Source organism: Varroa destructor, unplaced genomic scaffold (assembly GCF_002443255.2).
Source record: "Varroa destructor unplaced genomic scaffold, Vdes_3.0 BEIS01000003.1, whole genome shotgun sequence".
In the NCBI taxonomy this organism is placed as follows: Eukaryota; Metazoa; Arthropoda; class Arachnida; order Mesostigmata; family Varroidae; genus Varroa; species Varroa destructor.
This window is the reverse complement of record NW_019211456.1, coordinates 33,265,162-33,282,432: the sequence shown is the minus strand read 5'-3', so window position 1 is coordinate 33,282,432 and position 17,271 is coordinate 33,265,162. Positions and strand designations below refer to the sequence as shown.

Below are 17,271 nucleotides of genomic sequence, written 5' to 3'. Positions count from 1 at the left end.
ATTAAGCGAGCTAACTATAAAACTCGTAGACGTATTATCACTTATACCTCTCAAACAGTTCGCATTTTTCGCCACTGAGCCTCGCCACTGCAGCTCGCACGACTACACTAAGTTTCGAGAAGCTGCACAGCGTCGCCACCTGCGCTGCTCCCTTTCGCAGAGCTCAATAGTTACCTTCGTTTGATATTGGATTAAACAGATCTGTCCTGTTTCATTCGTCGAACGGAACAGATCAAGCTGTTCTCTCGTGCTTATGTATATATCTCGATGACGGCCAAGACCATAGAGTAGGGAAATGTCCCTGGAGAGAGTGGACTTGCCCAATGCTCCACCCAACCGTCCTAACTCCTAACCTAGCGGCAATATGCACCTCGTCGTAGAACTATAGATCTAGCCAACATGAGAAGTTGGAGTTTTCATGACATCATCATCATCTAAGCTGGGAACTCTTCCCTTACTTCCACCACCGATGGCCCAATGCATGGCCATCTGAGAAGAAAAAGAGCATATATAGTAGAATAAGAAGCGTGTAACCTTTTTAATTATCGGGTCCCAAGTCATAACAAAGTTACGATATATATAAAAAGCAAAATGTCTGATGATGAGTGATTGAGACAATTTTATTCAACGATATAGAAATATTCAAATTTATTCAGACAATTATAGTAACCAGCTCAGGGTTCTCTTGGCAGCAGTGCGATCAGTCACATGTTATAGCACTTATTCAGTACCGTCTACAGTACTCATACGTACAGTGTATATTCTAATGCAATATTTAAACTGACGTACCATCCCTGTTAGAACAGCAGAGCCCGCAAATCATCGTTTCCTGCTCCGAGTAGAAAGCGAAGGTCGCATAGCATACAAAATGAAAGGATACCTTCATATCCTTATTGAAGACCGTCCCTGAGCAACATATTAGCGAAGTGCGTTGGCATCTTATGTATTCTTAACGGGAACAGCCATCAACTGGGCCGCCTTACGCCGCATCAGTTTACCTACCGGTTCGTAAGCTTACAAATTTCTAAGTTGTTATGACGAAAAGCTTTATTCTTTTTTTTTTTTTTTAAACAAGCACGCCACAGCCAGCTCTACGATGAATTACCAGTAGCCTTGAGGACGGATCTCGAAAAGACGAGCGGCTCCAGTCGCAGTGTTCCATGTATGATCCCAATTCGGCGAAAATTAGTGATGCTCGGTGTCAATCAGAGACGCTCATTTTTTGATATAATGAATACACTGCAATATCCACAGGCGGATATATTTCGTTAGTGGATCCTACCGAGGAGCTTGCCGCGCAAAAACGAGGCAAAACAGTTCGGTGTAGGTGGACTATATGAGTACCTCCTTTAGAATGTGTCAAGCGATCTTACCGCTAATGAAAGGTTCAACTTAACGTGATATGATGCAACTCTGCGTTTGAACTCACATATCACCGTGACAATCACCTATCAGCAGAAGAAGTAGCCGTAACGACGACGCTTATATGTACCGAGAAATGTTCTTGGCGAAGTGTCAACGGGTTTTACGAACATAGAAGCACCATACGATTATTTCTGGCTTCGTATCATCGCATGGAATTTATTATCGGATTCCTCAAATTCGAACACTCCAATAACAGAGTGTTGCTTGTAAGCCTAACACGGCAAGGCAGGCCAACTGACTGGTATATCCCTGCGCCGATGCACTGTTCCACCGACGAATACTGCTATCAAACATTACATTAGACTTAACAGTTAATGAATCCATTCAGATAAATAAGACTGCACCAGTTCCATAGTAAACTCGTGACGGACTGATGATTCTAGTTGTTGTTGCGCCTCGCACTACTGTAAAAGACGTTTTCAAGTAAACGTTCGGTTATAACAGAGTCACTAGCTGAAAAGAAGTCAGCCAGCCACCAATGGCAGTCAAAACATTACAGTCATTTCGCGACAGCGATATATGCCCAGACGTTATCTACAAATGAATTACACGCACATTCGAACATGTAGGCATCATGCGACAACGACACATAAACATTACACAATGTTCGTGTCCCGACTGGGTCACACTTGCGCACCGATAGGCTGCACAACCCACAATTACACCACCAGTTTTTTCATCGATGACTGGTAACATTAACAGCGGCAGCTGTAACAGCGACGAGAAGAGCCGAGGGTAACGAGAGTAGCAGCAAGCACAGCCGTACGTAATACGTGCGCAGACGCGCAAACTTCGCTGGATTATAGCGACAATCACTAGTAACGAGGGGAAGGGTAAAAAATTTCATAGATAATCAAAGTGATACCTTGCAATATCCACTAGTTATCCGCTCGGGTCCGTTAGCATGTTGTTTTGGCCACCGCCACTGCTGTTGCCGCCCAAACAGCTATGTCCAGTGGACGGCGGTACCGGTTAGAATGGAAAGCCTTCCTACGCAAAAAACTCTACTGCTAATGCCGATAATGACGGAATAGAACGTAGTCACGGGGCGACACGTAATGAAAGTATAAGGCGCGTGGACGTAATGATAGCAATAATAGTACGACGGAACGTTATGCTGGGGAATTATCGGAACCGTCTCGTAAACGTTTTGCTGCTTCATCCGTCAATAGCCGGCCATCGACCTAGAACTGTACTCGATCGCATGACACATTTTCTATCATCAGCTCAGCGTAAATAGAGTCAGCGCTGAATGGTACACCCGATGCGTTCTGAACGAATTGACGGGCGATACCGATGCTGGCTGCGAAGTTCGCCTTGTTACGCAATAAAGCAACAGCAAACCAGGCTGTCAGACCACTACCGACATTGACAAAGTTGGAGACACCGGAAATATGGGCAAGCCGACTGTGATGAGTGAGGACGGACTCCAACTGATCTAGTTCAAGTACCGAGTACATATAATAAGCGTTACTAAAAACAGACCATTACCTGCTGTGAACTTCACCTGATCATTCGAGTTTGTCCTGTCCCGGCTTGTTCCCGAACGACCAGTTGTCGCTTCGCGCAACACGAATAGAAGATTTTGGCTTACAAAGATCAGTGACTTAAAAATCCAGCGGCCATTTCGTACTTTGCCATATTTGATGGTCATGACAAATGATTCCTCGCCACCTTTAACCTCATGATCTGCTAGATACAGAAATTTAAAACATGATGATCTTGCTGTCAGAACTAGCAGTATGCTTCATAGTAATTATCACTGTTCGTTCCATGGCTATGAAAAGAATACCAGCATACAAGAAGCGTACTGTCTCACGAACCCCCTGTTGGTAGTATTCAACGAAACTTTAACAATGCCGCCACAGGTAAACCCAAGATTTTGCTCAGGCTATTAACGAAAATTGGCTCACTCGAATAAGTTGCTTGTTTCGAAAATTCCGCCGAGTTCAAACCCACGTGTCGTTTCGTATCAGCGGTGCGGCTTACCCACGTACTGCGTAGGACGTGGTTGAAACAACGATAACTTACTAGTAATACGTATGAACTAAACTGTTGAAGAGATCACAATTAGCGCGAAATTGACAGCATCACCTAGAACGCGTCTTTGATGAATAGCGTTACCTTACGTATTGCTGTTCACATTTTTCTTACGTGTTGCCCTGAACAACGGTACAGAGCCCGCGCTTTGAGAAGTAAAGCGAAAGTATATTCCTCGTTGAATTTCTGATAAACATGTCAAACGTGATCATCAACTGGCTAATACAAACCCTTGAGGTCCCCCGTGAAAATGAATGATCTTTTTGCATTCTGGCAACAAATGTCTAGATGTGGACGTTGAGAAGAGCGCTAGCAGTGGATCACAAGGCAACCCAGCAAAGCTTGGTATTCCTAACAACTTTGTTTATCTCTACCTGATAAAATCAATTACTGAAATTTTACCTAGATACTAGGCATCTTGATATACATCAGTTGGATATAACACAGCATCGCGCTATGTTGTTTCATGTTTTTTTTGTTTGTCTAATTCCCCCATCTATATCCAAATGAGCGTTTAAATGACGACTCAGACATATGCATTCTGCATCGTTGGTTGGCAGGATAAAATTAAAATTCTTTTTTCGCAGTTTTTATCACGCAGCCTATACCAGAGAGTAACGAAAATAGGAATAAAGGATTTTTTGATAGGACATTGCAAAGCAAGCCTCACTCTTTTGCTTACCATTTATTGCTCGCATCTTGAAATATTCTGATATTGTATCCCGCTAGTAAAAACCATCAGTTTTGTACCACGTTCTTCTATCCTATCTAAATGAATGGGTAATGACGGTAAAACCTCACTAGAAAGCCTAACAATGTTGTGAACCCGCAGTCGTATGAGTTTAATTTAATTATAATCGATTAATTAGTATATCGTATAACTCTATATAAGCTAACGGAGAGAAAACACAATCTGGCCAAACAAAACAATTTACCGAGTCAACAGAGAACTGTATGATTTTACTCGCTTGATTTATTATAGGTTAACTTATATTTAAAATATAGGTCATTTCACTATATATCAGCTGAACTGTTGTCAAGTTAAAGACGGGTCTCGTCTAGTTGTCACAGCGAATGGTCAATTTTCGGTGTTAGCCATTAGTCCTTTGCTGTGCTTTCATTTGTCATGTCAGAGAAATCATAAACAAAAAGTAGGCCGGTCAAACCCGACGAAAATGAATATTTTATCGGCTGAACTAAGCAGCTCCGATACCCAATGAAGGCGCACACCTATAGGTATTTCTGCCTGTGTTGGCGACTGTAAATGATAATTATCGTTTCACGCCTATAGACTTGTTGACAATTCTGGAAATCTATTTTTCAACGTCGTCAGTATCGTATTGAGCTATTTGTAACACTGTCACCGACCATTTTCCGTTTGCGGGTGAGTCTGAATCGAAGCTACATTACCAGTATGCTGTTACAGTGATAAGATGAAGAAGCACTACCGCAACATTAGGAAAGGGGCTACGCTTTGTTACTGGCTTAACTGGTCCAACCTCCTTTAGACACCTGCACAATTTTGCCCGAGGTTTCGCCGTGCCCCATGTATGACAGCTGTTCATTTAGCTCAAACGAATGCTTGGTCAGGTACACATAGTTCTCTATATATATATATATATATATATATATATATATATATATATATATATATTACGTGCGGTGTTTTACATGATCTTAGAAGCGCGGGTTTTTTTTGCCAACGAATAAGTGAACATTTTACTAGTATTGTTGGGTTACGAATTCACATGAATTTGACAGCTAGAAAACACCGTAATATGTATAGGTTAGGTAAGCGATTTTTATAAGTAGCCATCCGTTAGTGCGATTCTCAATATCAACGGGCCGTCATGTTCGACGCCGCCATGAACGTTACGTGGCAGAAAGTTATTTACTGCGTATGTTTCTATCGTTACGCAAAATACGTCGAATCTATCAGCTACCGTTACAAAACCGTTACATTAGTTTGAATAATTCAATCTAGAAGCGCCAGAATCTCGATTTCATTCAAATATTATGTATAATATTTATGTAATGGATCTTACTTCTACGCTAGTTCTAGCAGTGGTTGCAGTGATGTCCCATTAGTTTGCTTATGCAGATTTAGCCTGTTCTAGCTCGAATCGGCGTGTTTTTCATCAATTGTATCAGTACTCCAGCCGTGAAATGTCCGAGGGACTTTGCTCTCTCTATTTTCTAAACGAAATGGCGAAATTCTACATCTGTCGCAAAAAAGAATCACTCTGCGCCGGTTGTCGTTAGCTATGCCCACAGAACAGCGCTCCGGACTAACCAAGTTGTTAGCGCAGCCACGCCCGTCACTCCAAGTCACGTCGCACCGAATGCGGCTTCTTTATTTCCACTCTTCATTAAAAGTAGTTGTACGTTTCGTTGACGTCGCACTTAAACAACAAAAATGATCGCAGCGTGCTAGATAGCACCTACAGATATGTGTACCGGAGCGAATTATTTATGTTTCTGATTTTGCCATCCAAATCAGCCATTCTTATCCCTGGCCAACAGTATCGTCTACTACGGCTGAAATTACTCAGATATGCACACGGACCCCCCAGCAGTTGTGTGAAACCCCACTGGATCGACTACGCCAACTCATACATAGATCGCTATACATAAACAACGGGCAGTCTAGCGGGAAACAGCTTTCTCCAAGAAGAACAACTATAACGCCAGCGCCAAATCAACCTAGTACCCATCCATTAAGCTATAGACATACAAACCCGCATCGAAACGTGGATGGAAATCATCTACTACCCCGAAATCCCTGTAGCTGCCGCCGCGCTTGTCACTATCGGCCTGTGTAACCGAAATGTGGGTGTCGTATAATTGCTTGTAGGGCAAGACGATTATTAATTATTCGATTTCGTCAATTGGTGATCACTGCCGCCGGCACCGTTAGTGGTAACAGTCGCCACCGTAGCAGCAGAAGTGGCACCGCTAACTCTTCTCATATCGACTGTAGCTTGTTGACGTTCCAGTCGGCTGACGTCTTACTCATCAAAGTCGACAAGACGAAACTGAAAGTGGTTAACCGCTGACATAGAAAAGCCGGCCGCTGACTAACCATGAAACCATCGAACTATGAACGTGTATCAGTCACCGTTGCTAGCTCCGAAGTGGTTGTCATAGTCGCAGCGGGTTGGTAGGGGGCGAATACGCAGGAAATTTAGCCACCAGCTGCCAAAGCCGCGGCAAAACAACAACACGTGATAAAGCTGTCATGAAGTTGTGTTTCTGGATCTATTTACATCTGTTGCAAGCGTGGAAAACGTCCTAACAGAAATGAGCTAGGGCTTTATTCATAGACTCACAAGTTCAAAGGCTGTGTGGCTTCCGCTTTGCGCATTTCAATTAAAAAACAATAAGATCTTCTGTGCGTTTGTCGCTCTTCGATAGGCGAAGTAAAGTTGTTGTATAGCCGGCTAAAAACATCGATGTATCTGGCGAAAATGTGCCGCTGTCGACGAATGTAGAAAGAAAGCCCCACAACGTCTCGCATTTAGTTGTTGTTGCGATGTCAGCCCATCGTGCCGCGTAAAGCAACACACAATGTTGAATCGTGGCTTTGGATCGTCGGTATAGGGAGACGCCGTTTCATTCAATGGCGTATAATCGTTTCACGTTACGGAGTAGCTTTTTGTTACATACGACACTCATATACGAATTACTAGGCCATCGTGACGTAGAATAGGTTCCTACGAGGGGGATATTGTAATATTGATAAGCAATAAATCAAATAAGTTCGTCGTTTGGTAGACGGACATTTTGACTGCTTAGTCTTCCGCAATAAACTTACTGCATACGGAACGGTCGCGAGAATCCGTTGTACATTTGATTCAACCGTAGTTTATTGCCAGATCAAATAAACAGATCCGTTGTATCTTAGAGGAGCATTTGTCTATTATCTGACGAAAAAAGATTCGCTATGTCAACTCGTTCACGTTTTCTTTAATATATTAGTATAGTCGAGCGGCACTACTCAGATGTATTGGTACTATTTATATAACTAACGTTGAACGTCTAACAACAATTTCGGGCGTATAACTTGAGCCGTTTCATTTTAATAGCAGTTGGATCAATAATCGCCTGTTCGGTTATTGCACATTAGATGGTGCCGAGATACTTCACTGTGGATGAATGCTCACGCCGATTTCAAGTTCCTCTTATTGGTAAAGCGCCTCTTATCAACTTTTTTCAATCTTTGTCACCATTTCAACTAGGCTGACGGCTACTGAACCGCGAACGACGAATAAACGCAGCTCACGATAAGGTGACCCAAACGGATCACGGATACTGCTTTTGCTGCCGCTGTTATTACCGCCGCGACCGCAACTAGCGTGGTTCGTTGCAAAGCGTTCCGTACGTGGTACACAGAGTGTCCGCAGTTCCTCTCGCTTGCTTGACGATCTCTTTCGTCCGAAAACTAGCGGGCACGAAACCCTCGCATTCTGCTAACGACAACACTAGAGTGATTCACTGACTGATTGACTGACTGCAGTAACAGAATGAAGAACGCTTTTCGACATTAGCGCGTCATGTCGCGTTGCATCTTCTGTCTTGCAGTTCCCGTTCATTTGCTATTTCTCTTTGCCGGTTCGTTTTTTTTTCGATCCTTCTTTTCGTCCTGCTCTTCGTTTTTTTGGTTTCCTTGGTCATATCGCCCGATAGCGATAGTGAGCAGCGAACGAATAACCGGTACTCCCCCAACCCCATTCCCCGGTGCTCCCTGCGTATCCTATTCGAATTAGTGAGCGTATGTCTGGGTAGTTGCTCGCGTAGATGGCACATGCGGCGGCAGTATTAGTGACAGTGATGGTACTATTGTTGACGATGATGGTCATGATGCAGCCCGTAAACGACGATGAGTTGCGATGCCGTCATATCGCCGCAGTAGCAATCGTTGTTGTCGGCTCACTATGTAGTTAGTCTCTAATAATGGCGTTTGTCATTTGACTTTTGCTATTTGGGCTATTGAAGCAAACGACAGCGAGATAACGTAGCATCGGCACGACTATCGATGAAAAACTCGGTGACGATAATAACGGCAGAAACAGAAATGCTTCCAATGGGAGAAAGAGGAAGCGAAGGTGCGAGATAGATAGGACTTGTTGCAGAACCAGCTGCTGTTACTGCGACAGCTTACTGCTGCGGGTCATCTGTAGCACCTAGTCTTCTCCGTTTAATCTACTGGGTCTGTGTTTCCGTGTGCATATGTGTAGGTGTATTTGTATTTATATGTTTGTGTGCGAGTAACTGCTAGCCGCTGTTGGGTGTTGCTACCTGTCAAACGCGGCACTGACTAATCATTGCGGCGATGCCGCTCGCAGCTAGGTCTGCCTACGGGCATAAACACACATGTGCACATACATCTGTATGCGTGCCTTTTTTGTATGTGTCCATGGATCACAGCAGCGACATCATCGATAGCACCAGCCTGGGTGTCCGAAGACTCTGCTTCTTCCACAACTACTATTACTAATAATACTCAGCTCTGTCTGTATATACATTGAGTTTTGGGTTTTTCGCCATTCCAAACAGCGTCTGCCAACGACTAGTTATCACTGACCGGTTGGAACAACGAGAACTATGACTAGAGCAGGACGGAACCTGCGACAGCAGCTCCTGCTACTTGCTATTCCAGCAACATGAACGAATAGTAGCGGTAGATGATGAGATAGACGCCGAATAGTGGCTACACACAACGTAACGACGCCGCAACAGCAACTGCCAGCTAATAGCAGAAAACGAACGGACGACGAAAATGTCGGCTTCAGTTCGACTTCTTCGGCTCGTTGATGTCCCCCCCTGCTACGACTAGTAATAGCCTGCATCAACTCACATCGTCTATACGTCGTTCACGCCAACAACACCTCAATAACTGTTCGTAATATTTACGATAGTGACCACGGTAGGGTCTAGTTGTAACCATTTCCTATGAGATGAACACAAAGACCAAAGGCTACCCTCCTCGCCGTCAATGGTCACTTGCTGAGTACGCTGCAACAATCATTGCTATATAATAATAACAAGATTAGCAACAACAACTGGCATTGGGTTTCATTTACTAGATTCGACCTCTACTTATCCCACAGTCAAAACGCCGCAACATAAATGCTTATATATATATTTCCATGAGGCAAACTGGAAAATCTTCAAACAGTTTTAGGTCTACAAGACTCAGAAATTTATCAAAATAGCTCCAAAAGCCTTTTTTAGTACACCTGGATTTTTCATACGGAAACTAACGGCTAAATTGTGTCAACGGTTAATATTTTCGAGATTTTTTTTTGCACGACACTTCAAGGACTTTTTGCTTAGCAATATTGCCAATTACGAAGTTACTTGCCAATTAAAGATCGAATATTTTGAAAATGACTACAGGGTGGCCTAGACGCCGAGACAAGACTTATAATTACGGTGAATAACGGTTATATTGGATAGCTAGGAAATCAATGAAATAACTGTTAGATACAAACTTAGAATAGATGTATTAAAAAAATCCCTATTTAGGTGCCGTACCTTGTGTACGTCAGAACGACAGCAACGAAAACGATAACGATAGTGCCACAGTGTTTAGACTATTGTTATCATCGCTTTCGTAAATCACCTCTTTTTCACTAATGATGACAAAGGAAAGCAAAGCACGAAGTAGTAGGAAGGCAGTAATGTTATCATACTTACAGTTGTTTGCCATCCCTTCATTCACCGTTATGCCTCGCTTTAATTTCGACTCAGGCAACGCTATCACTGTCTCTTTTCGTTGTCATCATTCTCCGGATTCGGAAGCTGGTGAGACATGAAAGGACATTTGCAATCATTGCCAGGATACTGCTACTTTCGCCGTAACCATCACTACGCACGAACAGGGGAACCGCTGCTCGCGCTTCTCGTACCATTATCCATGCTTTGTTTTATTGATGCCATTGCCGCTCGTCGTGCGGCGAATGTATCTCAGCAGTGAGCGATAACATCGCCATTATCACTTAATGAAAGTTATAATACTATATAGCAATAGCTAGTTGGGCTTCACTTCAGCTTTCATAGCTTCAGAGCGATATTAAAGCCAGCCACAGCTGACGCGTAAATTACAGTATCTACTACTGCCTTCGTTACGGTCTTCACAAATAATGTTTTTTGTTATTATTGCAAAAAAAAAATAAAGCTACCTGACCAAATGGAATGAACGAAAAACGCACACGGGAGCAAAAAGAGCTAACGAACAAATTAATACACAACGACTACGTGTCTATACTCAAAGGTTGTTGTTGTCACGCCGGTCGTTCTCAGGCTCGTTGATATCACTCTGGTGTCCTTGTGCTTGTGCGTATAGTCCAGCCATATACGGTTCATCTTATCGAAGACTGCGAAAAGACAACGCCGCGCAACGATCTTAGCGATGCTGCGTAACGTAATCTTCGCGCACTTCAGAAATCATACGATCTCGGGCTGGATACAAGTAGCAACTGGCTCGTACAAATCTACAACCGCTTTTGTTCAAAATGAAGACACGCTAGACATTCTATAGTTGGATCGATGGTACATACGCTTGTCGCGATTGATTTCAAATATTACTTGCCCTACACATGCTTGTACGCAGACGTCTATAATTCCCAATTTTTCCTGCACACAAGGTACCATTACTGTAAAACGATTTCTTCGATATATGTATTAAAAAATGTGGACAATTTTATAAGTCAGTATGCTTTACAACAATGCGAAAGCGCATTGTAGCTATGTTAAGCTTCTACCTGGTCCTTAGCATGTCTAACATCCCGGGCTGAAGATGCTGAACACTATTAGTCTTTGGCGCGCGCTCATCCCAGCCGTGCGTCCGTTCTAGTTAGGTTAGGGCAAAGGGAGAGAAACAAAAAAGGAACGAACACTCAGGCCCACAGATAAGCGAACACTCGCTGCTTATAGCCGGCCTGGCCTAAATCGTCGAAAACCCACAGCGCAAATAGATGCGCACGCACTAGACCGCTCGTCAGCCAACAGAAGGCTGCTGAAGAGGCAGGAGACCGACTTACAGTGGTGGTATCAATACGGGGCCAGGGATCATTGTTACATGATGTTGACGACAACAATAATGCTCATGGTGATACTGCTGTTACTTTTTCGGCGTCTTGCTCTCTCGCTGTTGCTACTACTACTACTGGTAATCAACGAATTACGAGCGAGCGTGACTCAACGATAAGATCTGTATGTCTCTTGCTTTTCGCCGTCGTTGAGTTGGTTGCTTTTGGTAAAGTAAATCAAGAACAATAACGAACAATGAACTACCAGAGCCATCGCCGCCGCCACCGCCGCCGTTGCAATTTCAGCGCCACTGACCGACAACCTACGGGCTGCAGAAGGGACAGAAGGAAAAAGGGACAAAGACTGAGAGAGTTTCTGCCTTCGCAGCGATTGCGACAGCAACGGCACACATCCATACGCAGATAGTCAATCAGCGATAGCAAACATGGGCTAGCCGAATAGCAGAAAGTGACGAACCGCGCCAGACGTCGATCCTACGACCAACTACCGCTGCTGCTGCGAATACTTACATTGAATGCTATCCCTCGCAGTTGCTGCTCGACTTCTACTAGTGGATAGTAATGTTAATTGTAATAATAAAGCCACAATCTGAGTAGCCACGCTCATAAGTTAACAGTCCAACGGCAGAAGCTGAACAAGACGAAGGAAAGGAACGGAACAACAGTAACAGCGAAGATGATGGAAAGCCATCATTATAATCATCACCCGCTAGCCAAAGAGGACGCTATAGTAGAAAGGGCACGGAGGAAGCACTGGGGCTGTCCAAGAGAATGCAGCATGAACTAATATAATGATTAACACGAAATGGAACGCGGAAGTGACAAACCAAAAAAGACACAGAGGCCAAACAAACAGACAAACGCAGGCTCTTCTCAAATATAAAAGAGAGAAGCCTTCTGTATATGGATATAGTTCGAAGGGACAAATGAGATACAACGAGAGAAGAACTCGCATAGGACGTACGGGAAACCCCTTTACGTGGCAATTGAGCGGTTAGGGTGTATTGCTTATTAGAATGCAGACACACTATAGGTTGAGACTTTCGTGTAAGCAAGTGTTCAACAATGAATGTCGTAAGAAAAATAGTAACTTCAATCACAACAATAACATCTTAGCAAAAGGAATTAGTTATAACTTGATCTTATGCTAAGTTAGGGAAGTTCTGAGATAGCTTTTACTGTAGTCTTCATTTGTCACAGAATAGTAACCTATACTGAGTACTATTTCCGTAAAAAATTGGTGGTTATCAACTGAATCTTTTTTAATTATCCCATAACTTTTTTTTATTATAGCTATATAGAGATTGCGCAAAAATAGTATTGTAAATGCTCAGTCACAAAGTTCATATTAGTTAAATCTGATACGCTGTGCTTTTGAGACTACACATATCATACGAAATGTTAAGGTCGATTGTGGTCAACGTTTAGGGACTACGGATAGAAGTCAAAAGAACTATTCATAATAAACATGTGACCCCATTACTGTCACTGATCGTGTAGTAAGCTACACCTCCAACAAACGCAAAACGCCCCAGCATATGGCTAGGTTAGTTTTTCAACGAGAAGCAGCGCCACCTGCAGGTTGCAATCTAACGTTTTTTTTCGACTCTTAGAGAACGCGACAGAAGATATAATAGTGCCGATTTTTACGTTTGACTTCCACAGACATGTCAACGTGTCCAAACTTCTTCAAGTTCTTGAGTCGACTGAAAACTTGACACAACATCTAAAGGAAGTGTCTTAATTTGTTACTCTACAGCGTTGTACGTGATACCGAGCATAATATTATCTAGCTATTTGCGTCGCTTGACTCTAAATTGTTTACACTATTTTTTAATATTGTCGTATTTAAAGCTTTCGTAGCAGCCTATAAGAATCCAGCCAACTATCTAAATTAAAATATGATAATTTAAGCACTAGAAGTAACAACTGTAATTTAAACTTCACACCTGTATCCATATCATTAACCCGCAATAACAATGCTCATGCATACATCGTCCAGTAAATCTAACAGCCAAAAACGTCCCGCAGCTTCGTCACAGCATTTTATTAAAGTTTTCGTGCGAAATTCGACGTAGCAGCGTTGACAAAAATTTCCAACCGAAAACGGCAAGTCGCTATGAAGTTTTATTATCGCTGCGCGCTTCGTGCACAAGCAACTATTAAACTCGCCGCCAAATTCTGTGGTGAAGCTTAGCCACCGAGGAGGCCATATCAAGCGATGACCAAGTTCAAGGACAAGACCGGCTGGCCCAATCCATATGATTGAAGAGCTATTTTTTTTCACAACGCTGCAGACAAATAGTTAACACACACAGCATGGGATATCGATCGTGGTGGATTTGTCAGTGATATTGGTCATGGAACCACCGTTAGAGAACACTGATGGGTAATCAATATTATTCCATCTATTACCTCGTGTAGTATATGTATTGACTCTGCTTCGAAAAAAAAACATAAAAAAATGGAAAAGTTGATAGCGGCGGTTCACAACCATGTCGCGCAACGATAAATCTTGGTAAAAGCTTTTTATAAGGTATAAAAATATTGTCGAGCAGAAAGTCCCGAGTATATGCTTGATGTTTACGTTATGCGCGCAGTCGTTTTAACCTGACATCAACGGCACTTAGCCAACGGTAGCCAGAACCTTCAACTCTTGAGTGGCAAATTTGTCAAGTCTGGAATTTACTTTTGCTGAGCTTCTTCAGACATTTGGTTGATTAGCGACTCTCTTCAAACCTTCGTTTCGAGTTTTACGTCCGGTATCGCCATTAGGTTTTCCATAAAACGGCTTGCTTCCAGCAGGAAACGAAGCGTGTGTCTATGACCGGGTGTCCCTTAGAAGAGCAGAGAAATACGTTACCCACTAAGCTATCACGGGGACCTTAAATCTAAGTCATCGATCGGTACCACTCACTTGTGTTTATAGTAGTTTTAATCTGCTAGTTATGTTGTGGCTTTGTATTGTTAGTCTAATCAGTATGGTGTGCATTAGCAATAATACTGTGCTATGACTTCCGACAGAAATTTAACTACGTTGAGTACATATCTAGCAGTCCCTACATATGGTTCATGATATATACTATAGTAGCTAATCGCTTTCTTCTCGCTTTGTTCACGCGGTCAATAAGGAGCGCTACCGTTCTTACTTAAACAGTCGTTAAAAATAAGCGAATGATTATTGCAGCTATGGCAAAAGCCGTATTGGCGAGATCGTTTTATGAATGATGCAACCATTAGCGTAGCAAAATCTGAAATTATTGAGAAACACGGGGTACGAATTAACCCCTAGGGTATTCAATCGTGCTGTGTGAGTGGAGATCTATTTGGTCGTTCTTTTTTTTGCTAAGTTGCCACGCATATAATAATAATAATAATAATAATTACAACGGTAATCTCTTTTAAAAATCCAAGTTATTAAAATGCCTTGTCGATAAACTTTTTAAATTTAAACCTATCGAGGACTCCGGTTCGCTTTATGGAAATCTTCGATTTTCCAGAAACCGCGTGAAGACTGACAATAAGATATGCCATTCATTTTGGAGAAAAAAAGGAAGGTATAGGTGAGGGTTCGTTCGGTGCGAAAGGACTGAATAATTGCACATTTCAGCTATTTTCAAAAAGTGTTTTCCACTATGACACACACGCCTAGGCTCGAACAAATTTTAACGGACTGTTTGTCGTAACAGGCGTGTGTTCTTCTGCCATTCTTAATATTAAAAATGCCTGTTCTTCTTAGAACAAAACAAAACATTTGTGATGATGGAAAACATTGCGTGATTTCCGCAATTTTTGCTAAAATATGCTATTATTCAGCCCCTTCGCACTGAACGAACCCTTACCTAGAGCTTTCATTTTTCCAAAATTGATGGCAACGTTCTTGTTAGTTTTCATACGGCTTCTAGAAAACGGAAGCTCTCCATAAGGCGAAGGTACTCAATAAAAGTTTGTTAAAACGGCTCGAAAATGCATTTTTAATAACCTACATTTTTCAAAGAAACGACCGTTATTACTTGGGAAGAAAACAAACACCAACGATTAGCTTTTATGAGATTTTTGTGCTTCCTTAAATCTTTTGCACTTTTGGCCATCCTGAACCCTTGCATTTTTTGGGGCTTTTGGCCTGCTATCAACCTAAAATTTAATTGCATTTAATTTTTTTGAGCGCAGTTTATTTTCACGATATTTTAATCTACCGATATCGTTTAACGTTAACATTAAAACGTCATTTGCGGACTAAAAGAAACTGAATATTAGAAATGACTAGACAGTGGTCTAGTAGATTAACAGCTGAATCGAAGCTGTAATCATAGCAAATCGTGATTATCTGGAATAAGCGGTACACTCGGGAACGAAACTTACAAAACATGTAAAAAATATTCGTTGAAATATTCGTTTTCATCGAAATTGAACATTTAAAAAAGTCCAATTTAGGTATCGTACCTTTGTCAAAATGAACGAGTCGTTTAAATTTTCGTGCAAACAGATGATCTTTGTTTGTTTTGGGTGAAACTTCATAACGATTGGATACAATTTCGGGCTTTCCAGTGAAAGTGTATGTATTGAGCGTTCTCCGATTTTTCGCAAATAGAGCAACGAGCATACATTGGTTTTTATATTAAGAACGAAATTAACCGCTCAAACACTTTGCATATGTTGCAGAGTGCCTACGGAAACCAGATGAATACAGAGTGAAACAGAGAGTAAGTACACAAGCGGATTCAAACGTTTCAAAGACGAAAAAGAGTCTATCGAAGACGATCCTTATTCTGGACGGCCTATGGGAGCAATTACTGACGAGAACGTGAAAGGGGTACCAACCGCCGAGTCACTATAAGAAAGCTAACAAAAAATATAGAATTCTCAGTTAACCTATGTCAGGCCGTTCGGCCCACCATTTAGGCATCAGAAGACTTGCGGCAAGGTTTGCGCTGAAACAGCTAAGTGTCTAGCAGATAAATGTCCAGAACAAACTGGTTCAGGTAAACTGTTTAGCATCTTTAAAAAAGCCAAATTTGCTTGAACACGTCATTACAGGTTATCAGACCTGGGTGTACGGATAAGAAAATGAGATCAAGACGCAGTCTTCCCAGTATCGGTTCAAGAACGAACCACAACCGAAGAACGCCGTATAACTATTTCGAAAGGGACAATTTAAACTTAAACAATTAAATCAATACTTATTGTCAAACTGAAACACATGACTCATAAATTTTTGAACAAAAGATTATATTGTCCGTTTTCTTAGTTCCACCATTGCTCTAAACTCGAAATAAATCACAATCATAAATACTATATGACACACGACAAAAATGGAGCTAGCCACCGATACCTATTACCGGGCGTTTTAATAAATGTTTTAAGCAATGTCACCAGATATATGCACTTTTTTTTCGGAATAGATCTATTTCTGTGTCGATTTTTATACAGTCAGGGTGATAATAAATGATATCGGTACAAAATCATAACGTACTGTAGCTATGGGTATAACTAGACTGTGTTGCTGGCGTCGCTACCAGCAGCGTGTCAATATGAACCAGCCAATAAACTGAAAGGAATGTTATGGACCGATGCAATGAAAACATTGATATCGCTGTATAAGAAACATTACATCGATAAACAGCGCTTGGACAGTGGAGGCAACTGAAGTAAATGTAGTAGTCCTTTTAGCACTGAGCAACTCACCAAAAGCGTTCTTCCCTACCTCCGTTTGAACTAAACGGGTATTATAAAATCGCTTTTTGCCTTCTGT

The 17,271-nt window shown here is 42.0% G+C and overlaps 1 protein-coding gene and 1 long non-coding RNA gene across 11 annotated transcripts in view; one reads left to right on the top strand and one right to left on the bottom strand.

Annotated features, from left to right (window-relative positions):
* The window catches only part of Magi (membrane associated guanylate kinase, WW and PDZ domain containing protein magi), a 43,240-nt gene that overhangs the window by 16,672 nt on the left and 9,297 nt on the right, over positions 1-17,271 (bottom strand). The window contains exons 1-2 of one of the 9 annotated variants that reach the window (XM_086984270.1): positions 1,430-2,161; positions 790-1,239 (exon numbers count right to left, since the gene is read on the bottom strand). The exons of 6 other annotated variants lie outside the window; for them this stretch is intronic. In XM_086984270.1, coding sequence (XP_086840396.1) covers positions 790-886 — 97 coding nt within the window. In that variant the 5' untranslated portion in view covers positions 887-1,239; positions 1,430-2,161. Of the gene's footprint in view, positions 1-789; positions 2,162-17,271 lie in introns of those variants that run through there. 2 more of the 9 variants (XM_086984269.1, XM_022796136.2) reach the window with 2 other exon arrangements.
* Positions 2,319-16,896, top strand: LOC147756847 (uncharacterized). 2 transcript variants are annotated; one of them, XR_015324288.1, is made up of 3 exons: positions 2,319-3,810; positions 16,182-16,222; positions 16,557-16,896. It is a non-coding gene; the product is annotated as an uncharacterized LOC147756847 (long non-coding RNA). The 2 variants fall into 2 exon arrangements; XR_015324290.1 differs by lacking the exon at positions 2,319-3,810 and adding an exon at positions 13,830-14,425 and having other exon boundaries at positions 16,182-16,896.